Here is a 22,212-nt window from a genome sequence, read left to right on the forward strand (position 1 = left end):
CCTGTGCCATTGTGCTGACACGGCTGCAGAAAAGGGGCTTTTGTCTTAACGCCCAACGGCCAGTCTAGGGCCAGGCCAGTGTCCTGCCCACTCAGGTGATTTATGCTGAGTTTTAATTTAAATGCAATCAATTTGAAATATATAAACGAGAAAAGACTCTAAAGATTAGATTGTAAATTGAAATAGAATAAGAAAAGTTGAATATTCTTTAAGAAAAAGTTATTAAAGGTTACATTTTCCATTCAACATTACTAAATTATGTTAATGTCGATAGTTAAAAGTTTATTTAGATATCCCCCCCAAAGAAGACTAATTAATAAACCAAAGTCCTGCCAGGTAAGTCAACATCATTAGGATCATTAGGAAAAGAGCCTTAAAAAACCAAATTCAATTATGTCAAACAGCCAGGTCTTATCTGGATGCATTATCCCTGGGCTAATGACTCGTCCTTGGCCACGGATCCCTATCGGAAGCCAAGGAGCGCGGACAAAAACCGCGCACAGACGTAAATGAAATCAATTAAAATTTATCACATGCCAGTTGCTTCATTAAGACACAAAAGACACACCCACCAGCAGCGGCAGCCGTGTCCCCAAGGTGCAATTCGTTATCCCCCCAGTTCGAGGACAATGGCGGTCAGGATGCGGCTGCCTTGTAATTTGTCCTGCCAGGAAGAGACAGCCAGTCGTTGTGTTATCGGCTTAAGGAAGACAATAAAACGGCGTCGGCGTTTGTCGCTTTAAATAATAAAAACATTTGATTTGCCAACTTTGGCACGTGGCAGGACCACGACCAGGATTCACTTAACCAGAACTGGCTGGGAAATGCGCAAGCAAATCGCAGATAAAGCCAACGCGTAAATTAATGGGCGGCACGTGGCACTTGCCACTTCGCCGGCAGTGGATTGAATTGGACAGGGATTGGTATTGGGATTGGTTTGGCTCAGATTGAATGGGATCGCCGGACACGCTGGGTGGTCCATGTGTGGGATCAGCTTATGGCCGGCAAATTATCGCCTGTGTATGAGCACAATGATGACCCCCAGTGTCTGTGTGTTTGCTCTGCGGCTGATAATTGAGGCGTAAATGTTGGCACACGTCCGGAGTCAGGAGTGCGGACCAGCGCACGTCCGGGACTTAAGTTGATACATTGTCGCCACATTCACGGAGTGGAGTTTATGAGGCGGATTTATTCTCAGTCCCAGTCTACCAGAAGGAGCACTCCCAACAACGCTTAAGTGTCCTGCCAACTGCCAACTGGGGAAACTGCACACAATGTTTGTGATAACCCTATCAAAATCAACAGCAGCTATAAGGATGCAGCTCATTGTCGAGTCCATAAAAAGTTAATAAACCCTTCAAGTATCAATGGCTGCAAACAAAAGAATTGGCCCATAAACAAAGGCGAGCTTTTGATTTTCCAGTTGACGTTGTGGTTTCAAAGCGACAAAGCCAAACCAAACCCTTTGACCATATGCGCTAATAATAATCGTCAGAGGGGTCCTATAATATATAGAAATAAGGGTTTTAGATTTTATATTCATAAATTGTTTTCTAAAAGATAAAGCTTATATTCTAAATGAAGCTGTATCCTGTCAGCTTTTAATGGGTTTTTGTGCAATTTTATACATTGTTTTCTAGGATTAAGTTTATATGATTGTAATAGATTGTAATACTTAAGGTGTAATTTTTTTATATTACTATATTTATTATGAATTTTATATTATATTATTATAAATATATTTATTATTATTCTTGACATATATTCAAAATATAATTATTTCTAATTACTTTTAAATGCTTTCAAATACTCGAATAATTATTTATTGCTATAGATTTTAAGCATTTTTAGAGATATTACCTAACAAATATATTAAATTTTTCATTCTGGCTGATTGACAAAACAAAAAAACTTTTCAAAATCCGAATAAATATGATTAAAAGTTAGGCTTGTTGAAATAACTTATATCTGTAAAACTTGTATATATAATAATAATATATTATATCCCCAAGATCATTACTCATTTCAATCTTCAAAAAGAAAACAACCACATTTAAAAACCCACCGAAAGGGTATCACAACAGCAAAACGATTAAAGCCACCCCCAGAAAGTCAAATATATCCCTTCAAACCGAAAAATCACACCACCAGGGCGTGGATTACTGGATGGATTTGCAGGGGACGCCTGGCATATGGCCACTTGGCGGCGGTGGGGAATCGGCCATGGATATGCTAACAAAGCCAAAAGATGGGTTAAAAATTCTCGAATAACCACAGGACATGCACATGAGTGCATTCCGTTTGATTGTCGGGCATGTGTGAATGCCTGAGTGGAGGATAAGAAAAGGTGCCACACCATGGGCAGTTGTCTTTGATCCTTGATTGGACTGGGGGACGCAGCTGGTCGAGTGATTGATGACGGACCCAAGACACAGATTCGGAGGATTCCGCATCAGCGATTGCTTTAATCGAGTCAGCAGTCGGCAGTCCGAAATCTAGAGTCTGGGAGGACGCAAAAACTTCAGTTTCAAATTAAATGGTGTCGCGGGGACACCATAAAAACTGATGACCATAACAGATAAAATGGTTTTTTATGTTATTGCTGCGCGCTGCTGTGGCCAACTGCACAGAGAGAGGAACCGCAAAACAATATTTAAATTTCAAAAGTTGCCAGTGTACGAGTTAAATGAAGCAGAAGCAAGATTGTTGTCACAGAGCACAAGCACTTTGTGGGCGGAGAATCAGACCAAAAAACCGAAAAACAATGGCTAAAAAAATATTACACAAGAAGCAATATTATTTCAAATAATAATAATAAGATCAATATTTAATGCTGGCCTAAAAAAAACTGTAAATGTGTTTTATTAAAGCTTAAATTTGTATTTATATAAGGTTGTTCTTACTTGGATTTAGTAGTAGATGAAGATTATTTGCTATTTAAATTTAGCTATAAAGATGCAATTTTGTTTTCTTTTAAAGCGCATTTTTTATAAACTTAAATGCTCTATTTAATAACCTTATAAAATATTTATACAACACAGAAATGACAATAAACTCTCTAAGTAAAGAATAAATATATTACTCTCACATTTTGAAACTATTATTTTCCTTTAAAAATATAAACATTAAGGTATAATAGTGGGTTTACCCTTAGACATTTATATTTAGCACTCTGGGCTGACCACGCCCCCCAAATCGAATTGACACTCATGGAGGACACATTTCGGAAATTGATCCCAGGGACGTGCGGCATACAACCGAGTATTTCTAAGTTGCGCTCATAAATCATAAATCAATAGGAGAGAAAAAAGCCCTTACGGGCAGGGAAAACCGCCCCCCTATCTACTGCGACAGAGCCCGGCTAATGATGTCTTAAAAAACGATTCGGCAACTGGTCATGTGACAGAAAATGGGGGCAATCGATGTCCTCAGGTCAAACGCATTATCAAAATTGCCGTTTCAGCTGCCGAGGAGCTGCGCGCCGGCCTGGGAAATTGAATTTCCACGACCCCTAAATGGGCAGCAGTGGTAGAAGATGCGGCAGGGGCAGCGGCAGAGTAACAATATTTTTCCAAATCGGCTTTAAGTCATGAAAAGTAATAGACAACCCACCGCTCGCAGTAGAAAGCAGATTGCGAGGAGCGCCAGGAGACGATTGTGGAACACATGCTGTGCGCATATGATGACTGACGAGGACGATGATGAGGCTGGGCCGCTTATCACAAGGGAACAGGCACAGGCACACGCTCATGCTGGTCGAGCAACATGTGAAGGCGAGGACGAGAAGGATGCCTAAGCTCCCGAAACATGTTTATATTCAAATCATTAAATAGCTAGGCTGTAAATGCCAAAAAGTATGCAGAAAACTGGAGATTGAGCAGCGAGAGAGGAGGTTCCGGTAGAGGAAAGAGTTTTTATAGGATAACAATGGACGGACGTTCACATAGTGAAAATAAAGACCTACCAAACTAGAGACTAGTTACATTACATTTTTGGTAATTTTGCATTCGGGAAATTCCCTTCCCATCTCATTTAAAACCTTCGTAAATCGCCACACATTTTCCCAAATAACCCAAAACAAATATAGAATAAATAATAATACGCAGTAAGTTATAATTTATATTAAACATATTATTAAATAATGATTACCTTTAGCACAACTACTCCATATCGTCCGGTATCTCCGAGTCCTCAACCGTTCGCGTGGCTGGTATGTACACTTTGAAGGCGAACTTGGACTTGACAAAGGAGCCGGTATTGAGGACTGTGCATCCGTGTTGATTGCTGCTAAAGCTTTGACACGAATCACCCATTACTATAAGATCCGGCAGCGGATATAGCCACAGGGCGGGATCATAGTCCCAATGCACTGGCATGGCGATTGGATGAATGGGCACCAGGTGACCCTGACACACAATTGTCCGAGCAAAATGCTGCTCTATCTGCGACGTATCCTCCGGGAAATGCAACGTATTCCGGCAGAACTTGGCCATCAAATCCAGCCGACAGACGACTATCTGCTGGGTGCAGTACTGCAAGCGGCAGGGATTCGTGGCCAACTGGGTGCGTGGCCAGGCCTTTAGCAGTCCCGCTGCCAGGCACTCGGGTATCGGAGCACGCGGCAAAATATTCGGTGCCGTGGGATCTTCCGATGAGGGAACGAGTATCAAATCCGTTTGCTTCTTCAGCTGCTCGCATCCGGCTGCCAGGCCACCCAAGGCATCTAGATGTTGCCGCAACTCGTGGTGATTCCTGGTGCTGGCCGTAAACGGGCCCATCAGCACAATGGCCTGCGGGGGACAGGAATCGTAGCCGACAAAGAGCTGGCGCAGCTTGTCCATGACAACGGGCAGATCCAAGCGGACATCGGATAGGAACACAATCGTAGTTTCCGTATTTGTCCGTTCCAGTTCTTGCAGGCGGGGGGAGTACTTAAGCAGCTTGGCGGATTCACCGCCCCAGGTGTTGGCGGTGCCGAAAAACGCTCGACTGCTGGTGGCAGGCTCTGCCGGGGGAAAACCCAGGCCATCAACTGGAAGAGCAATTAAAATCAATAAAATAATTGCGTATTCTCTGGTGCCACATACCCTTAAGCACACCATTATTGTAGTTTCCCTCGGCAAGGACAAAACAGCCCTCGCAGAAGAAACCTGCATGGAAGCGGGCGCCACTGAGATCCAACTGCACGCAGCCCGTGGGATCCTCCACATAGAACTTGCCCTCCTTCAGCTGGGTGAGCAGCCCCAACACGACAGCCTCCTTCATGGCCGACGTGGCCAGCAGGTTTTCTGCAAACTGCAGCTTGAACTTCTTGGCCTGTGCCTCAGCGCTTACGCCATCCTGGATGACAGCGGGGGCGAACAGGTCGTGGCGCAGGGTCTTTTGCAGCAGCATGGCATAGCGCTGCTGCATGTACTCCGCTTTCATGCGGGGAGCCGTGAGCAGCTGGCGCGGCTGAGTGTCCAGCTCGAACTTTTTCACCCGCGAATTGTAGCGGAAGCGGGGCACTGTGAATGCGTCGATCAGGGCGAAGACCGTCTCCCCCTCATCCAGACCCACTCGGTTTAGCTCATTGATGGCCTTCTCCAGCGATGCTCGCTCCACATGCGGCGTCGTTAGCTTCTGTCCCTGCAAGTTCTGCGTGATCACAGTCAGCCATTTGTCGCGCTCCGCTCTGTCGAAGGGCAGCAGCTGCTCCGCCAAGTAGGTGCTGTTCTCGGAGCGGATGAGGAATCCGCATAGCTTGAAGTTGTTTGTTATTCGCTTCTTGAGCGTCAGCAGGTCTGCATCCATTGCAGGTCTTGATTTTAAGCACTGAACTTTATTATTATTTTTCTTGGTCAGGAAATGCGCGGGAAACTGCAGGTGTGACCAGCCTCCAGTGGTGTTAATATAGTGTCCGACCTTGAAAATACCATAAAATACCATTAAGTTATTAATTTTTACACTACACAACACTGTTTCTATATCGATTTATCGATGTAACGGTCAAAGTTGGCATTTAAATTATCTCGTTATTTTCCAACTTAAATAGTGCAAATGTCCGGTCAAGATTGCTCAAAGTTTACTGATTTCCTGTCATATGTCGGGGAGTTTGGAGCTTATCAGAAGCGACTGCTGATGGTCATGTTGCTGGCCGCCTTTCTGTATGGATTCACTTACTTTGGCCAAATATTCATGATACTCGTACCAGACAACCACTGGTGCCGCGTTCCGGAGTTGGAGCCGTTGCCCAATGAGCAGCAGCTTGCGCTGGGAATCCCCAAGACCAAGGAGGGAAAGTTCCAGAGGTGTGAAAGGTACGATGTTGCTTTTGACAAACTAAACGTATCAAAGGCAAACGAGAGCTGGCCCCGAAAGCCCTGCGACAAGGGCTGGATCTACGACAAGGAACAGGTTCCCTACGAGACCATTGCTACTGAGGGCAACTGGGTGTGCGGTGACGAGGAGCTGCCCACCTACACATCCACCATATACTTCTTGGGCTCAGTTTTGGGCTGCTTTTGTTTCGGCTACATCTCGGATCATTGCGGCCGCGTTTGGTCCCTATTTCTGGCCAATTCCTGCGCCCTGGTCGGCGGTTGCCTCAGTCCCTTGTTTAAAGACTTTGGCCTTTTTTCTGCCACCCGATTTCTGGTGGGCATGGCCCTTGATAACTGCTTTACTCCTATCTATATATTAAGTGAGTCCATGGGGTTATTAGATTTAAGTATATGTAACATTTTCCTTTACAGCCATAGAGAACGTAGGCACAAAGTACCGTGCTCTTATAGGAAACTTGGCCATGGCCGTAGGGTTTTCTCTGGCAATAGCGGTTCTCCCATGGATAGCCTATTTTCTAAGGGATTGGCGACATTTTGCCTTAGCCATGGCTGTGCCTGTGTCTGTTTTGGTGGCGATGTGCTTCCTGATACCCGAGTCGCCCAGGTGAGTAGACAAAAGTTTAAAGAAATTCAATCAAAAATTCGAATACCTTCATTTCAGTTGGCTTATATCGGTGGGCAGGATCGAAAGAGGTATAAAAGGCTTGAAAAAGGTGGCGAAAGTCAATCGGAAAACTATGTCTGATGCAGAGTGGCTGGAGATGCAGGTGTGCTTCGAGTTAATTAACGCCGAGCACCAATCTGCGAAAACGTACAATTTTCTGGATCTCTTCAAGAGTTTTCGCAGGGCTGCCATTATTTTGATGCTAATCGCGAATTGGGCGGTGGTGTGTCTGGTTTATGATGCCCATGTAAGGATCATTAGCTCTCTGGGCACTGACCTTTTCATCACTTTTTCGGTGGCCTCTCTGATTGAGATTCCGGCTGGAATAGTGCCAATGTTTCTGGTGGATCGAGTCGGTCGGAAGCCCCTCAACATTTCAGCGTTGCTGTTCTGTGGCCTCTTCAGTTTTTCGGCGGGCATTCTGCGCAAAAAGTTGTGGATCGCTGTAGCTGCGATCATCGCCAGATTCTTTGCCACCGTTGCTTACAATGTGGCTCAGCAGTGGGATGTCGAAATCCTGCCCACCGTGGTTCGCGGCCAGGGCTGGGGTGTTATTAACATCCTGGGTCATGCAGCAGCTCTACTTTCTCCGTTTGTTATCTACACGAAGCATTATTACCACTCACTGCCCATGTTTATCATCACATTGATTTCAGTCATCGGAGCAATTGTAGTTGTATGCTTGCCGGAAACGAAGGGCACGTATCTTCCACAAACGCTGGAGGAAGCGGAGAAACGGTGGACCCTTCGCTGCAGGAATCGTAAAGTAAAGGAAACGCAGTAAAAGAAACAATTTTAAATTCGCGCCGATAAGTGTATTCTCTTCATCGATTAATTTTGTAAGTACTTAAAAGTGGTATTTTTTTAAACCTATTTGGTATATCATTACGTGTCAGTTTTTAATATTATTAAACGTTTTAAAAGATAACTTTGTTTTATATAATAATTCTTTCAAAGTTTTACGTTTTTCTACTTCTTAAAACTTAAATATTCCTTAAAATACTTTGGTATTTTATTTTTCAGCCGGCTTGGGATTTCAACGACCGACATGCGGTCACACTGGTCAGCACGTGTACGAGAATTGAATATATTTGGTGTTTATTTTCCTCAAAATGGATGTTGTCAAGGAAGTCTTAGCGAAACACCAAAAGGAATTGGACAAATACAAGCCCATCACAGTAGAAAAGCACCTGGAATGTCGCCTGGACGTGGGCACCCTGCTGATCACAGATCCCAACGACTTCGATGACCGGGAACTGAGGTAAGGGGTTCGCTTTTCGCCGTGTTTGTCGACTTCTATAGTGATTGTGGACACTTGCAGGGACAACAAGGAGGAGTACCTGGCTGCCTTGACCCGGGAGAACACTCAGCTGCTGGTAAACGCCATCTGGGAGCTGCCCACAGAGCGCGTGGACGAGAGCATTGTGGCCAAACTGCCGGAACCAACGACAGTGCTGCCCCGCCTCCGCAAGGTGCCTGGACCCCGGCCGCTTACCAAATGGGAGAAGTTTGCTAAGGAGAAGGGCATCACCAAGAAGAAGAAGGAGAAGAAGACCTACGACGAAACCATGGATGTAAGTTTTGCACCCTCGAACTCTCATAGAAACTCTAACTTATCTTAATCCCTGCAGAAATGGGTGCCCACATATGGCTTTAAGCGTGCTGAGGCCGAGAAGGCCAAGGATTGGGTCCTGGAGGTGCCACAGAACGTGGACCCCAACACGGACATGTTCCAGAAGAAGGTCGACTTGCGCAACGAGAAGGTGGCCAAGAACGAAATCCAGCGAATGAGGAACATTGTGCGGGCCAAAAAGGTCGATATGCCGCGCAGTGGTTACCTGGGACCAGAGGCTGCCTCCTCCAGTCAACTACTGACCGCCGTGACCGTGGCCAAGTCCTCCACTGCTTCCGTTGGCAAATTCCAAAACAAACTGCCCAAGGAGAAGGAGGCACGTGGTCTGGGCATCAAGGAGCTGATTCCGGGCGGCAAACGAAAGCAGTCGCATATCACACAAACGCCCGAGAAGGAGGCCAACCTGGATCTCATCAAGAGCGTGCTGAACAAGAAGCCCAGGCTGGATGTGGACAAGGCGATATCGATGCAGAAGCACGACGATCGCTTGGCGTAAGTTTGTCAGAAAGAATTCTTGCAGAATTTCTCCTAAAACCCACTTTTTATCCCCAACAGACGCGAGGCAGAGGCTGAGAACCAACCATCGAAAAAGGGCGGCAAAAAGGGCAAGGGCAAGGGCAGTCGCAAGGCGGTGGGCAAGAAGCCCAAGGGCAATCGCGGCCAGCGGGCTCCCGGCAAGAAGGCCCAGGCCGGTCGCAAACGTCGCTAGGAAGGAATTACACACTTGCCTTAGGACACTCTTTTTTAATTAACAGAAAAAACACTTTACACTTATGCTTAATAAATCTTAGCCATAAGAAAATCTATGTTCGGTAAAAGCGCAAATTGACGGGTGAGGTGTGTCGCTTCAGATACTGATACACAAAGTTGCGGAAAACCCGATTAAAATTCCGTATGGAAGGCCAGTGCAGATTGGCTGCATTGTCGCGCGGTGTGTGCCATACGTCCGGAAAGGGAGTGGCCACCAAATGCAGTATAGGAACATCTGCAAGGAATATGTCATTAATATATAATTAAATGTATTAAGAGACCAAACTTACTCTCCTCCAGGAACGGACGATGGTCATCATCGACTAGACCGCCACTAGCGCGATTCAAAAACATATTATTATTGCCCTCCAGCTGGCCGGCAGACCGCAGGGATTTCTCTATCTGCACCAGACTGGTGTGCAGGCCATGAGTGTTCTCGTAAAAGCTGGAGAACTTGGGATTGCGAGCGCCGATTAGATCCAGCAGCACCAAGACTTCCTGTGAAGGAATTGTTTGTTACAATAGATCAGATTTCTTGTTTTATATACTTACTATTCTATCTATATTCCTGGGGGCCTGTTGGAATTGCCCGGCGGGATCCTTGCGCACCACTTGGGCTAGCTTCTTAGCCAGATGCTTTGAGCCATAAACGGAATCAGCGTCGGTCCAGTCCTTGAAGGCCTCTTCGCCATCAAAGAAAATAAGCTGATAAACATAAAGAAACATTATTAAAGAAGTGATCTTTCTTTAAAATAAATCATGGAAGGGTTTCAAAAGAGAAAAGTAAATATAAAATCTCTTAGATTAATTAATAATTATGAAACTATTATAACTTCATTCTTCAACGTTAAAATTTCTTGGCTAATTATCTGTCAAGGTCTTTTATTGTTAGTTAAACAACCTTCCCAGCTTACCATCAATCCCACATCGTTGCGATTGCGAAACTCTTTCTGCAAATAGCCACTCAGGGTCTTGGCGGTGTTGAGAAGTATGGCACACGGCACTGCCGAGTCGGTGGCGCCCAGGAATCCGGGATCATTGGGGAAATACTTGCTGTCATAGTGGCAGGCCAGGGCCAGGAAATTCTGGGCATGCGGATTGATTGTGCCCACGACATTGGCGAACGTCAGCTCACCGAAAACTGGAACGCGCTGCTTGAACTCATCCACTTCCGCCTGGAAGCCAAGGCCGCTGAGTGATTGGACCAGGTAGTCGCGCACCTGCTCACAATTTCAATTGTGTCATTTTAATCCAAAACAAATATATAATCAAACTTTATGGGGCCCACCTGCTGATGCCCGGGGCTGCCGACGACGCGTGGCACCAAAATAGAGTCCAGAGTACGGTTGAAATGCGCCTCGTCGTCGCTCCACTGGGTCACTCCGACCTGTAAACAACGAGACGACGGGTTTACAGTGACACTGTCTGTGATTTCCCGAGTGAGTCACCACAGCGGGGGTTATGGTTACCGCTCGAGCTTGTGGCTGCTGCTGTTGGGTCTGGGCCTGGGACGCTGCCAGCGGGAGGAGGAGTAGCATGCAGAGCAGGCCGGCGAAGGCCATGAGCTTGGAACCAATACCCATCTGGACGCTTTGGAGCTTGGTGGCGCACTAAGCGCGATCGACGCCTGAAAAATCGATCTCAACGGTACCGCTGCCGATGCTGCTGGCTGGCCGTTGTTTTAGTTTTTGTTTTCGCTTTCCGTTGTTGTCTCTTTGGCGGGCAAAACCATGAGGAAAGCTTTGGGCCTCGGCTCATGGGAGAGAGCCTTCCCACTCCGATCATGCTGCGAGAGCGGCCGGATCTCATAAAGCTTCCAAGATGAACGGTCGTCGGAGGAAAAGTGCGCTGTGGCGGCTGTTGGCATGCGACCTCGATTAATCACTGCTGATAATAATAATTACCTTAATTAATTCGCTCTTATGTGGAGGCAGTTGTATTAGAGCCCAGCTACACCGAGAGACTTTACTTAGTTTTTATATTAAAGTAAAAACTTAGGCAGTCATTAGAAAATAGGAAAAATAAATAATAAATGCTCGAACAACTGTTGTTCAAAAATTAAGGAAAAAACATTTATGGTAAACAATTTAACATTATATTTTGTTCCTTTGGGAAATTTATGTTTAATACCTAATAGTATTATTAGACATATTCCCCATTTATATAACCGTAAAAATCAGATTCGTATTCATCAGTGTCTATTGATACCAAAAAATCAAAAATAAAATGGCGTAATATTTTAATCATATTAAGAATCGTGGGCCAATGTAAATTTTCCGCCTTATCAGCTGCTGTATGATGGACATCCGGGTATTTTGGCGGAGCAATATGCAGGACAGGCACCCCTAAAAATTGATGTATGTATATTAATATGACTTAATAAAATATATAATAGAGCTACCATATTCTTTAAATGGTACATGATCATCGGGAAGGTCATTCTTATACGACACAATCTTATGGAACAGGACATGAGAGTCGACTAGTTTACCAGATTTCCGTAGCTCTCGTTCTATGTTTGCAATGCGATTATGATTTTTATGATTTTTTTCGGAGAAGCTTGGAAAAGTTTGGTTGGGTGCACCAATGTGGTTAAGCGACACGACAAGAGCCTGTAAAAATACCAAAATTTATTAATTATTAAGATCAGGAAATATAGGAAAAAAATTTAGAAAACTTTCATACAATGAAACTACTATCTATGAGGCTCCATACACTAAAGTTCGTTCCAAAATTCCTTAAAAAATTAAAGATTTTTGAAATTCTATTTATTTTGACTTACTATTTCGTCTTTAGGTATAATTTGACTATTCACAAAGTGCTGTGATCCATAGAGCTTAGGTTTTTTTTCAGGTTCCGTGGCCTGGGACTCATGGCCGTCAAAGAATACAAGCTAAAAAGAAACCTCTTAATTATTTAATTATAATTTAATTAGATATATTTTATTACTTACAACCAGACCAGTGGATGGGCCCAAGGACCTGGCAAATAACCTAAACGTCCTGGCCAAAGCTAGCAGAATGGCACAGGAAACAGCTCCGTCTGTGGCTGAAACCAAGACGTCTTTCTCCTGTTCCTTCCTCGGACTTGGGCCATCGTAGTGGGAGGTTAGCACAAGATACTGGTCTGCCTGGTCATTCCAATAGCCCACCACATTGGAGTAGTTGATGCCTTCGAAAAAGTCATAACTTTTGGAAAGGAAACCTAACCGCATTAGTTCCTTGTCGAGGAAGTCACGAACTGCGGCATGTCCTGGGCTGCCGACATGGCGAGCAATAAGTAGCTTTTTTAGAGTCGCTCTGATATACTTCTCGTCGTCTGGGAACGGGTGCGTTGGCTTTTGGAAAGCCCAACGCAGTACCAGAACATACAGGAGCACGTAAAACACGACAAGCAGTAAAGTTCTTCCGCTCATTTGGGAATAGTTCTGTCCTGACCGACACTCAACTGTAAAGTGTTCCCCGAATTTTTGTTATCTGTAGCTAACGCATTCGTCTTGACGGTTAACTAACTTATAATTAGCCAGAGCATGTGTTCCCTAGAATCACTAATGCAGAATTGCACGGAATAGGTGCATGGAAGGTAAGCAGTTTCCCCGAACTTGAAATGGGAATAGTCTCCTCTGTGAAATGAAGCGAGGATGGACATGTAGTTCTGGCAGCAGCAGAAGGCCCTCGAGTAAACGGAATTCGGACTAAATTATAATTAAGTTTAAAGGCTTTATTTACAAAATTATTTTTAATATTTAGTCTATAGTTTAGTTCCTTGTAGACTTTGGACATGGTTACTACTACTACTTATAGTCATAAGTTCGAATTTCCTTTTCATCGACACTCCGTGTAGTTAGCATCGATGTGTTTTCGCTAATGAGCGGCGGGCTGGTGCGGCGCAGCATCCGCTTGGAGCGGAACTCATCCCGTGACAAGGTACGCAGGCTGGAACCCTGATGCAAATAGTTTCTTCGCGCGGATCGCCTTGCTCCTGGTCCGCAGCACGGTGCATGCCACATCCGCTGATTCTTTCCAAAGACATTGCCCTCGCTCAGCGTCTGGGGTAGTTCGTGATTGAGGGTTTCCGGCAGGAAGAGAGCCAGTACTCCAGCCAAAATTCCCAGGACGCCCAGAACGATTAGCATGAGGGAAAAGGAAAGCTGGGAGAGGTACACCACCGGCGGCGACATCATCATGGCCACAAAGCCCATCGTGTGGATAAAGGAGACACCCTGAGCCCTCACCACCGTCGGCAGCATCTCCGCCGCCCACTGGAGTCCAACGTTGTAGCACATGTTGGCGAAGAGCCTTCCGGCCAGCGCTAAATTCTTCATATGCGTCGCGTTCACTATGCAGGCACCGACCAAACTAAAGAGGCCGCTTAACATGGTAAAGGCAAAGGAACACCAACGGCGTCCGAAACGATCCAGGGTGAGGATCACCACGATATTGCCCGGCAGCTCTGTGGCACAGGCGATCGTAAAGAAGAGAAAGACATTATGCGAGTCAAGGACACTAGCCGCCCGAACATGGCCATCGTACACCAGCGACATGGCCATCCAAATGCCGATCATCAGGACCATATAGCAGGCCATGCGCCGGTATTTAAATATCGAGAATACCGTAAACTCACGTCCGTGCATTTCCTCCTTGTAGAACTGCAGGCAGCATCTCTCGAACAGTTCCAGGATCCAGGGCGGAAGATGCTTCTTGTTCACCTGTATTAATTCTTCCAAGATCTCCATGGCCTTATCAATCTCGCCCACGGAAACGAGCCAGCTGCGATGGCAGGTTAATATGATTTTCATTCCATGGGAAAGTCGAAGGAGTTCTCACCGTGCTGACTCGGGCAGAACCCAGTAGGATAACATAGCGAAGCAAAGAGGCAGGCCGGCCATGATGGAGAATGTCCGCCAGTTTCTAGAGGCCAGCGCAATCCACGGCATCAGCATGGTGAAGGGCGAGTAAAACAGCAGTAGGGACAAGTTGGCCACAAGGGTTCGGTACTTGGGTCCAATGTACTCCAGAACTGCACATTAACCTCCATTAACGACGACCACGTAAGACCCTAATTCTCACACTTTCTTACCCAAAATGTACACCATGGTAAAGCACGTATCACAGGAGGCGCCCACAAAAAACCTAAAGACAGCGAACGCCAGGAAATTCTGGGACAGGGCTGTGCCTATGCTACCAATGATGGCAAGGGAGCAACTGCTGACCAGGGCCGCCACCCGACCGCAGTGGTCCGCGAAGTATCCGTAACCCAGACAGCCCACAATGGAGCCAACGAAAAATATGATCTGCGCGTAGGTGGCATACTTGTCATCCTTGCAGACCCACCCGAACTCCATGGTGGCCGTGACAAAGGGCATCTCCGAGGTATTGAACACGTATCCGTGCTGGCAGGGCATCGTGGGCAACGATGTGTCGATCATAGCCGTCTTGTTCCGGGCATAGCGGATCCTCGAGTAGTTGGTTTCATACATTCGGCATTGACTGTATGAGCCATCCTTCTCCCGGGGAATAGAGAGCTGCTTGCGCAACTCCTTGTCCGTCATCAGCTCCAACTCGGGCTCGAAGCAGTGGAAGTCGTTGGGAGTCAGGGTCATGAATATCTGTCCCAGGTACACGAAGGCGGTAATGTAGCAGAAGGGAATCATGAACAGAAACAGTCGCTTCTGGAACCAGCCAAACTGACCGAGCATTGGAAGCAGGTCATCGAAATCGATGTATTCTGATGCCTCCCAGGACCCCCTTGTGAACGACAAGTGCGAGCGTCTCAGATTATACAACGAGGAATTGGTTCGGCGTTCCCTTGCATTTTCCAGCGAACTCCCAACCTGAATGGATGTGTCAACCTTATTCGTTTCAAAGAGGAGCCTGTTGTGGTGAGTTGGCTCAAGGATATATTTAAGATTGACTGCCAGCTACTTACTTCCGGCTATTATCCACTGAGTTGTCATCTTTATCACTCCTCTCATCTTTTGCCATATTAATTGTCAACTTCAATTCTGACAGAAAATAACTGGATATAAAAGCCATTGCGAAGGAAACAAAGCCTTCTTTGGTATATTTGTATTTAATTTTATTTATTTATTATATATTATTAATTATTTCCTTTCAAAAAACTCGCTTTTCTCCCCCAAAAAAAGCTATGATTTAAGTCTTATCTTTCTTGATTATTCTTAACAAAAGAAATCCTCTGCTTACACCATTTAATCATCTCTGACTTGTGAAAATCCTTGTGTTATCCTTCCCGATGACTAGATGATTTTCCATACCACTGAATTGGCTTTCATTTCCGGTTTGGTAGCGACAACTGGAGCACAAAATCGGCATTGTCATTGACTCGAAAGAAGGAGGAGGAGCAAGCCCTTCCGTCTTGGCGCCATTACTCGCCTCTGAGGTAAACTCATCCCGAATGCTCGGCACGCTAATTAAAAGCTTACCCAAATCCAATTGAGAACTAAGCCGGAGGAGCTGTTGTAATTTGTGGTCTTGGCACAGCCAACTCAGTTTGTGGCTAATTGCAGGAAAATTTGGTCTGCCGCAGTCAAGATGCAAGGAGTAGACCCGGCAAAACCGCCTGTTGCTTTTGTGTATTTGCCCTACCAGCGCATGCGTTATCCTTGAAGCTCACCGCTCTTACAACCATTTTCGAACTTTCATTCATAAAAGATTTTCGAAAGGATTTTCGAAGAGGAATCCACAACTGGTTGCCTTTGGAGGAGGACTGTGCCAGTCCCGATGCGACTTTCAACGAAGGCGGTTCGCTTTGCTGTAGTGAATATATATATCAAAGATCGCATAGTTTTTGGGCCCCATAAATACGCCCGGTCATGCCACATAAATCAGTGTCATAAATCTGCTGCGCGTCTTGTGTGCGGAATAATGTGTCAGTGTCTGTGTACCGAAAGCGGCAAGGCTATATCCTAGATATCTATCTGCGGAGTGCCAAATAGAAAAACTCGTGGAAAGAAAAACAACTAGAGCAAACAAATTAGCCGTTTGGCGGGAAACAAGGATTAAGATAAGGGTGGAAGAATCCTTCCGAGTGAAAGTGCCGAAAGTCAAGTGAAAGTGGCGGCAGCCGTTATACAGCTCAAATCCCTCATCTCCAATGTTCATCCGGCTTGAGGAGGCGTGAGCGACTGAAAGATGGCCATCCTGGAGTCTTGTTGCTTCTGGAAGGACGTGCGGAGTGGCAGCTTCGCCTGTGCCATCTATACGTTGGTAGGTCCCCTGAATGAATATGAATAATTTGCCAACGATAAGATGTGGCTGCGAGCCAGAGAGCACATGTGCAAATATCGAAATTCCCCTTGGGTACTTTTTAGCCAGACGGCAAAACAACTCTAAAAAGTTTCTTGCCTTTTTTTGGGAACTTTTTTTAATAGAAGCAGTAGAAAAGTTACACCCTCAGGTTACACACAACTGAAAATAAATTTAAAAGCAATCTAAAGTCATTGTAAGGCATTTATTAAAAAGTATACATTGAAAACATAATTTTTAAAATTTATTAAAGAGAGTAATTTGCAAGTTTAGTTAAGGACTTCATGGGAAATACAATGTATTACACAAAACTTTTTAATATAATTTGTTTAACATTTAGAACCACAACATAAAGATTACTTCGGTGAATTATAATTCCAATTAATTCTTTGATAATTATCAATTATCACATTATAATGTGTATATTTACACATTCTATCTTAAATCACAACAATTTCTGCATTGTTCAACTCTTTGCCTTTGATGTGGTCAATAAAATAATGACAGAATTCCGTCCTATTTATTTAACAATCAAAATTAATCTAACTGTCAGCAACAAATTAATATTGTGTCTTGTTACACAAATTATTTATCTTTGAAGCCTGTCATATTGCATTCCCATAATTGATAGCTGTCAAAAGCAATGAATAAGGACGATTCTCTTTGAAATTTAACGAAAATACCTCTAAGCTAATATATTAACAAGGAAGAAGGAGCTTTCCTTGAGCAATTACGGCACTCAATTTTCACTTGAACTGGATTTGAGAGAAGAGCGACTTCATTTTCGTGGCTTCTGGCACAAAACCCGTGTGGCGTAATTTCCGGGTATATTTCCCTGTGTGGTTACTGCACTCAAAGAGTATTTATCCTTTGTATAAATTTAATTAGTAAAATGAAAATCTATGTATCTATATCTTCTATGCCTCAGAATGTTCGATATTTCTGTTCTGTACTGTACAAAATTACGTATTTCTATTAAATTTAGGCTCATAATATCTAAGCTAATTTTATTTCCCGTGTATTCACATTCCTTCCTTTTTTATGTGCAGGTTTACTTTGGCTTCTCGACGCTTATGTTTTTGTTCTACCTGGTCGAGGAGCAGGAATTCCTGCTGGGGCAACGGGCCCAGCCCATGGGCGAGAGCCTGCTGGAGAAGGGTGATGTGACTGTAGGTGAGACCAAAGCTCCTAGCTCCTTTCTTCCGTTTTCTTTTGCCGTGGGAGGTCCTGGCATGCGACTCAATTACGTGTGATTTATGCCCTTTGCAGCGACTGTGATATTCAACGTTTTGTTTCTCTTTTGCTCGATGCTGATGGTGTTATCGTCGGTTTTGTTGATTCTGGGCCTCCAGCAGGTGGGTGTAATGAGTGTGTGAGGCTTTGAACTCCCTTCCGACCACATATTTTTGAGGAATTTGCAGAACAGGCGACAGCTGCTGATACCCTGGATACTGTTCATGCTGGGCGACCTGCTTATCGAGTGCTTCCACCTGGTGCACTTGACCCTCTCCCGCCGTGTTATATTCGATCCGATTGTGGGTTTCATCTTCACCATGGACTTTTTCATCCTGTGCCTCAACGTGAGTTTAAAACGCTAAAACATTCCCATTCGAGGGTCACACCCATCTACATTTTCCAGCTCTACTGTCTGCTGTGCGTCATCTCGCAGTATCAGGCATTCCGCCTGCAGCGCGCGGAGCTCCAGCTGGCGGCCACAGCGGCGTCGGTAGGTATTCGGTGAATGTGTTGTGCCATCCCCAAGTATGCTTACCTGCCTGCCCTTACCCCGACAAACCATGTGCCTCCAAACCCAAGCCTATTGTGGTCTTCACAGCAGCCGAGAAACTAACCAAATCGCAGCAGCAGCAACAGAGGCAACAGCAGCAGCAGCAGCAGCAGCACAGTCTGCTGCAACAGCTGGAAACCGGATGCGGAAATGGAAATGGAAGCAGCAAGCGTCGACGAATGCTGGCCAGCCCGCTGATAACCTCGCAGCGGCTCACCAACTTCTCCACCATCACCGAGGAGGAGGAGCAGCAGTCCCGGACAGGTGAGGATTAACCAGCCGCAATAATTCGCAACTAAAATCGAGCAACAACATTTAGGCCACACAGCAGAGCTGCCGCAGCCGAACGGAGAGCATCTGGTCCGAATACCCATTATATCTCTGGCCTCCAGTCCGGCCCATGGCGGTGATGCCAATGTAGTTCGTCACTAAGCCAACCTTTCGTGTTACGTGTTTTTGTGGCCAAATCCCCAAAAGGCAGAGATTTAAGCAAAAGTTCAGATATTTTTACAAATTGATTGACCTAAGACATCAGAATAATAAAATGCGATTTCCAAGGGAAGCACTGTTATTTGGCAGCATCCTGATATTTATTTTTTCAGCACATTTCATTTGCATGCCTGCTCCATGGAAACGGAACTACAACTAACGAAGAAGGGATCCAAAGCCAACTACCAGGAAGTGATAAAGCTCTTTGCCTTTCAGTCCCCAAACTACAGATGCCACCATACACGTTGGCACAACTGGGAAATACAGCAGAGCTTCGCTGAATCTGAATTTCTAGGAATGGGAAAATAAGGAACTAAACATTTTATATTGAATTTCTTTCAATATGCTTAATAAGAGGGGCAAACGTAAAAATCTCTTAAGGTTTGAAATCTCCAATAAAGACGTCTAAAAGTATGCTTTAAAATTATTAGTATTTTGTTATTTTTTAAAAAGGCATTGAAAACTCTTTTTTGTTTCTGTCTTTTTATTACCAGTATACTGTTTCCTTATTTTTTGGGAGCTTAGCCTAATCTAAACTGTTATACAAAATACAAAACCTACACTAAATTTGGCACATCGAACCTTTTACTGCATACTTTTAACCACATTTTTAATTGATTTTTACACTTTTTAGTTTTCTGTTTCACCCCTGTCACACACCATAGTCTTAAATTGTATTCACCTCGAATTATTTTCAACTCTAAACGTACATCTTACCGAAGTTCAACTGTATTCGTTCTATGAAATTGCGTTGCTCGAAAATGCCAACAGGATGTGAGCTCCGTTTAAACTCAAGCTCCTTGCCAAGCCAAACTACTCAGTCACTCAAGCAAATGACCTCTTGTGTCGTCGTCTGACTTTTTGAAATAATTATTCTAAATGTTTGAGCTTCACCCGTGTAGACAGCCGCAGGACGGAACCAAAAACAACAACAAAAAAAATAAAACAAAAACCCTAAAACAACAAGAAGGGGATAAAAATGAACTTTTAAAACTTAATTAGCTTTTTGGAAAATGCTGACTAGACCCAAGAAGGGTTAGAGAACGGGTTAAGTGGTTTTAGTTGCCGGGTAATGATATTCAAATTATACTTAAAGGTCTTAATTAAAAACCTTTTGCCGAGATAAACCAAAACTAGGATCCATGCAAGGACAACACACAGATGGACATCAGTCCTCCAGCGACAGAAGCGTCATTAAATGGCACTTAATCACTCGGCTAAATTGGCCCCGTTAATTAAACCCCCAGGTGGAGATGCACTGACAAATGACACCGGCATTCTGGCTTCGCTGCCTTGGAGCTGATGAGCGATTTAGGGACATAGGAGGAGCAGTGAAACAGGGCTTCATGGCCGCCAGCTGTCCATGGCAAAGGATCCGTGCGCCATCTGCAAACTGTTGTCCAGCTTCTCGACTGTAAAATGGCACTGATGCGCCAGATGTGACACTGGAAAAAATGTCATTTGAATGTCTTTTGCACTACAAAAATTATAGTAATCAACTTGGACAAGAAATATTGATTATAACAAAGATTTTAAATAAATTTAAATTATTGAAAACTGTAGAAAATCACTTCATGTACACACAAACTGACATTCCCAGCTTAATAAATATTTAAGTAAATCCTCACAATTAATATCAAATTTTCTGATTAAGTTAGGGTATCACTTTAAATCTTTTTCACTGTAAATGATTTGAGTGAAGAGGGAACAGGGTCACAAGGTATGCACACATATGGGTCCCTTGTATGGATACTATACAAACTCCCGCCCCCATGTGGAAACCCAGAAGAGTGGGCACTGTTATTACATTTGTGAAAAGTCGCTTTTGTGCTCAAATATTGACATTGCCACTGGCAGCAACATTCCACTCATTCCTATGACATATTTCCCCGGAGTCGCCCCTCTTACATTCCAAAAACAACTGGACATCCTTGTTTGAAAATACCGAAAGACAGACAAAAAAAATCTGGCTTAATGGATCCCTAAGTGGCGGAATGCAGTAGAAAGCCAGTTGGATAAATATCATATTTCCAAGTGGACAGGACTCCTACGCAAATACAAATTATTAAGAGTTGAGGCTTCGTTCAATTTCGTTTCCATTATTTTCTTTTATACCTGTAGCCTTACAATGAATATTTCAAATTGCAATCTTTCCGCCCGACAGCGCTTTGAACCTTTGATGCAGAAACTATTTTTGGCCCAGCATGCAATCCTGGCGGAGGTCATTGATTTAGAAGCCGTGGAATGCTCCTGTAATTACTCTTGATTGGTTTTTGTTCGTGAAATCGAATATTTCGACTATGGCGGTTATTTTTTTGGTTGTGAATAAATGTGAGCAGAAAAAATATGCGCAAACTGATATGAATATATTTTTTATTTAGTAAGCATAAATATTTTTACAACGCACCAGGAATTTATTAGTAAATAAACAACCATGAGCTGAAAACATGTTTTTGGGAAATCTTAATTTTTAAGCCTTTAAACTCTTCATTCATGAAAACCATTTTAAAATTGCAAAGTAAAAGTAGCAACAACTAAGCTGGAATATATAGAAGCATATTAAAAATGCAGATCTGCTAATAACCCAGGCTTTGCTTTTTCCTATTGTTGCATGCATGGAAATGTTGACTGCACAAATCCTGGGAATTACTTGCAGCATTACCAACAGCAAGCAGCTGGCTTCTTGCCTGGTCTCTTTAAAGTTGCCATTGTGTGGCACTTAAGGGATATAAGTGGTTGTGCACCACAATCCCAGGATACCCCTAGATCCTTCGCGCACACACACAGACACTCAATTGACAATAAGCTCACTTGCACGACGCAGAAACGCGCGCGCTTTCTATCTAATTGCTAAGATGGCCGACCGCCGCTCGTCCCCGAGTCCTGCTGATGCCAGGATAATGAGTTTTCCATTAGCGCGTGAGTGCGGCAATATTTGCCGAGTGTCTCCGCTTGCTTAAGTGAAAATTCAATTAAAGCATAAGTGAAATCAAATGGAATTCCCATACTATATAGCGTGCATCGAACTTTTGGGGCGAAATATTTATATAGCTAATAACATCTTTGATGAGACAAGGTTGTAGCTGCAAAGTTCGACAGCCTGCTGGCTGGGAGAGTGTAACACAAAGGCTGTCTAACTTTTCCTTCCCGGAGCATACATCATTCTGGGTTCTTCTCTCACACAATGGGAAACGAAAAACTCGTGTGTATTTAATCCTAGGGACGACAAAAAAAACATTTTCCATTGTAAGAGTCGCTCATTGGATTAAATGAAATGTTAAAATTTAAGCAAGTTTGACTCA

General features: G+C 44.2%; 7 protein-coding genes across 10 annotated transcripts; 3 read left to right on the forward strand and 4 right to left on the reverse strand.

Annotated features, from left to right (window-relative positions):
- Positions 1–4,121: 4,121 nt before the first annotated feature.
- Positions 4,122–6,291, reverse strand: PolE2 (DNA polymerase epsilon subunit 2). The gene is made up of 3 exons (XM_017180626.3): positions 6,163–6,291; positions 5,088–5,904; positions 4,122–5,032 (listed from the first exon to the last, which is right to left on the reverse strand). Exons 2-3 carry the CDS (start codon positions 5,791–5,793, stop codon positions 4,161–4,163), a joined length of 1,578 nt encoding a protein of 525 aa, XP_017036115.1. The 5' UTR covers positions 5,794–5,904; positions 6,163–6,291; the 3' UTR covers positions 4,122–4,160.
- On the forward strand, positions 5,957–7,939 carry LOC108084390 (carcinine transporter). Its single transcript, XM_017180583.2, has 3 exons — positions 5,957–6,682; positions 6,735–6,927; positions 6,985–7,939. Exons 1-3 carry the CDS (start codon positions 6,040–6,042, stop codon positions 7,769–7,771), a joined length of 1,623 nt encoding a protein of 540 aa, XP_017036072.1. The 5' UTR covers positions 5,957–6,039; the 3' UTR covers positions 7,772–7,939.
- Positions 7,940–8,023: 84 nt separating this feature from the next.
- Positions 8,024–9,426, forward strand: LOC108084422 (ribosome biogenesis regulatory protein homolog). The gene is made up of 4 exons (XM_017180628.3): positions 8,024–8,248; positions 8,309–8,561; positions 8,619–9,112; positions 9,176–9,426. Exons 1-4 carry the CDS (start codon positions 8,100–8,102, stop codon positions 9,327–9,329), a joined length of 1,050 nt encoding a protein of 349 aa, XP_017036117.1. The 5' UTR covers positions 8,024–8,099; the 3' UTR covers positions 9,330–9,426.
- QC (Glutaminyl cyclase) lies at positions 9,345–11,141 on the reverse strand. Its single transcript, XM_017180627.2, has 6 exons — positions 10,840–11,141; positions 10,659–10,757; positions 10,285–10,590; positions 9,923–10,075; positions 9,661–9,868; positions 9,345–9,605 (listed from the first exon to the last, which is right to left on the reverse strand). Exons 1-6 carry the CDS (start codon positions 10,951–10,953, stop codon positions 9,424–9,426), a joined length of 1,062 nt encoding a protein of 353 aa, XP_017036116.1. The 5' UTR covers positions 10,954–11,141; the 3' UTR covers positions 9,345–9,423.
- Positions 11,142–11,415: 274 nt separating this feature from the next.
- Positions 11,416–12,832, reverse strand: LOC108084423 (glutaminyl-peptide cyclotransferase). Its single transcript, XM_017180629.3, has 4 exons — positions 12,324–12,832; positions 12,153–12,263; positions 11,772–11,982; positions 11,416–11,715 (listed from the first exon to the last, which is right to left on the reverse strand). Exons 1-4 carry the CDS (start codon positions 12,783–12,785, stop codon positions 11,513–11,515), a joined length of 987 nt encoding a protein of 328 aa, XP_017036118.1. The 5' UTR covers positions 12,786–12,832; the 3' UTR covers positions 11,416–11,512.
- Positions 12,833–13,057: 225 nt separating this feature from the next.
- LOC108084389 (solute carrier family 22 member 1) lies at positions 13,058–15,466 on the reverse strand. 2 transcript variants are annotated; one of them, XM_070285743.1, is made up of 5 exons: positions 15,299–15,466; positions 14,450–15,243; positions 14,197–14,389; positions 13,994–14,139; positions 13,058–13,822 (listed from the first exon to the last, which is right to left on the reverse strand). In XM_070285743.1, exons 1-5 carry the CDS (start codon positions 15,403–15,405, stop codon positions 13,164–13,166), a joined length of 1,899 nt encoding a protein of 632 aa, XP_070141844.1. In that variant the 5' UTR covers positions 15,406–15,466; the 3' UTR covers positions 13,058–13,163. The 2 variants fall into 2 exon arrangements, with proteins under 2 accessions (XP_070141844.1, XP_017036071.1); XM_017180582.2 differs by having other exon boundaries at positions 13,059–14,139; positions 15,299–15,398.
- LOC108084388 (uncharacterized) lies at positions 15,107–18,973 on the forward strand. Of its 3 annotated transcripts, none has more exons than XM_017180581.3 (8): positions 15,107–15,251; positions 15,631–16,596; positions 17,685–17,808; positions 17,905–17,990; positions 18,057–18,215; positions 18,275–18,361; positions 18,451–18,685; positions 18,741–18,973. In XM_017180581.3, the coding sequence occupies exons 2-8, from the start codon at positions 16,522–16,524 to the stop codon at positions 18,851–18,853; spliced, it is 879 nt and encodes a 292-aa protein (XP_017036070.1). In that variant the 5' UTR covers positions 15,107–15,251; positions 15,631–16,521; the 3' UTR covers positions 18,854–18,973. The 3 variants fall into 3 exon arrangements, with proteins under 3 accessions (XP_017036070.1, XP_070141845.1, XP_070141846.1); XM_070285744.1 differs by having other exon boundaries at positions 15,113–15,251; positions 15,559–16,596; XM_070285745.1 differs by lacking the exon at positions 18,741–18,973 and having other exon boundaries at positions 15,113–15,251; positions 15,559–16,596; positions 18,470–18,628.
- The last annotated feature ends 3,239 nt before the right edge of the window (positions 18,974–22,212 follow it).

Source organism: Drosophila kikkawai, chromosome 3L (genome assembly GCF_030179895.1).
Source record: "Drosophila kikkawai strain 14028-0561.14 chromosome 3L, DkikHiC1v2, whole genome shotgun sequence".
Classification (NCBI taxonomy): Eukaryota; Metazoa; Arthropoda; class Insecta; order Diptera; family Drosophilidae; genus Drosophila; species Drosophila kikkawai.

What these genes read in the sequence shown, in the direction of transcription:
- PolE2 (XM_017180626.3), bottom strand. Translation starts at nt 5,793, where the DNA reads ATGGATGCAGACCTGCTGACGCTCAAGAAGCGAATAACAAACAACTTC. An exon ending in CAATAATGGTGTGCTTAAGG is followed by an intron (nt 5,033 to 5,087) that starts GTATGTGGCACC and finishes TTGCTCTTCCAG; the next exon opens with TTGATGGCCTGGGTTTTCCC.
- LOC108084390 (XM_017180583.2), top strand. Translation starts at nt 6,040, where the DNA reads ATGTCCGGTCAAGATTGCTCAAAGTTTACTGATTTCCTGTCATATGTC. An exon ending in TACTCCTATCTATATATTAA is followed by an intron (nt 6,683 to 6,734) that starts GTGAGTCCATGG and finishes TTTCCTTTACAG; the next exon opens with CCATAGAGAACGTAGGCACA. An exon ending in CTGATACCCGAGTCGCCCAG is followed by an intron (nt 6,928 to 6,984) that starts GTGAGTAGACAA and finishes CCTTCATTTCAG; the next exon opens with TTGGCTTATATCGGTGGGCA.
- LOC108084422 (XM_017180628.3), top strand. Translation starts at nt 8,100, where the DNA reads ATGGATGTTGTCAAGGAAGTCTTAGCGAAACACCAAAAGGAATTGGAC. An exon ending in TTCGATGACCGGGAACTGAG is followed by an intron (nt 8,249 to 8,308) that starts GTAAGGGGTTCG and finishes GGACACTTGCAG; the next exon opens with GGACAACAAGGAGGAGTACC. An exon ending in CCTACGACGAAACCATGGAT is followed by an intron (nt 8,562 to 8,618) that starts GTAAGTTTTGCA and finishes TAATCCCTGCAG; the next exon opens with AAATGGGTGCCCACATATGG.
- QC (XM_017180627.2), bottom strand. Translation starts at nt 10,953, where the DNA reads ATGGGTATTGGTTCCAAGCTCATGGCCTTCGCCGGCCTGCTCTGCATG. An exon ending in GCAACGATGTGGGATTGATG is followed by an intron (nt 10,076 to 10,284) that starts GTAAGCTGGGAA and finishes TATGTTTATCAG; the next exon opens with CTTATTTTCTTTGATGGCGA. An exon ending in TCGTCCGTTCCTGGAGGAGA is followed by an intron (nt 9,606 to 9,660) that starts GTAAGTTTGGTC and finishes TATTCCTTGCAG; the next exon opens with ATGTTCCTATACTGCATTTG.
- LOC108084423 (XM_017180629.3), bottom strand. Translation starts at nt 12,785, where the DNA reads ATGAGCGGAAGAACTTTACTGCTTGTCGTGTTTTACGTGCTCCTGTAT. An exon ending in TTATACCTAAAGACGAAATA is followed by an intron (nt 11,983 to 12,152) that starts GTAAGTCAAAAT and finishes GTATTTTTACAG; the next exon opens with GCTCTTGTCGTGTCGCTTAA. An exon ending in TGTACCATTTAAAGAATATG is followed by an intron (nt 11,716 to 11,771) that starts GTAGCTCTATTA and finishes ATCAATTTTTAG; the next exon opens with GGGTGCCTGTCCTGCATATT.
- LOC108084389 (XM_017180582.2), bottom strand. Translation starts at nt 15,354, where the DNA reads ATGGCAAAAGATGAGAGGAGTGATAAAGATGACAACTCAGTGGATAAT. An exon ending in TACCATGGTGTACATTTTGG is followed by an intron (nt 14,390 to 14,449) that starts GTAAGAAAGTGT and finishes GTTAATGTGCAG; the next exon opens with TTCTGGAGTACATTGGACCC. An exon ending in GTTCTGCCCGAGTCAGCACG is followed by an intron (nt 14,140 to 14,196) that starts GTGAGAACTCCT and finishes CTGCCATCGCAG; the next exon opens with CTGGCTCGTTTCCGTGGGCG.
- LOC108084388 (XM_017180581.3), top strand. Translation starts at nt 16,522, where the DNA reads ATGGCCATCCTGGAGTCTTGTTGCTTCTGGAAGGACGTGCGGAGTGGC. An exon ending in GAAGGGTGATGTGACTGTAG is followed by an intron (nt 17,809 to 17,904) that starts GTGAGACCAAAG and finishes TGCCCTTTGCAG; the next exon opens with CGACTGTGATATTCAACGTT. An exon ending in GGAGCAGCAGTCCCGGACAG is followed by an intron (nt 18,686 to 18,740) that starts GTGAGGATTAAC and finishes AACAACATTTAG; the next exon opens with GCCACACAGCAGAGCTGCCG.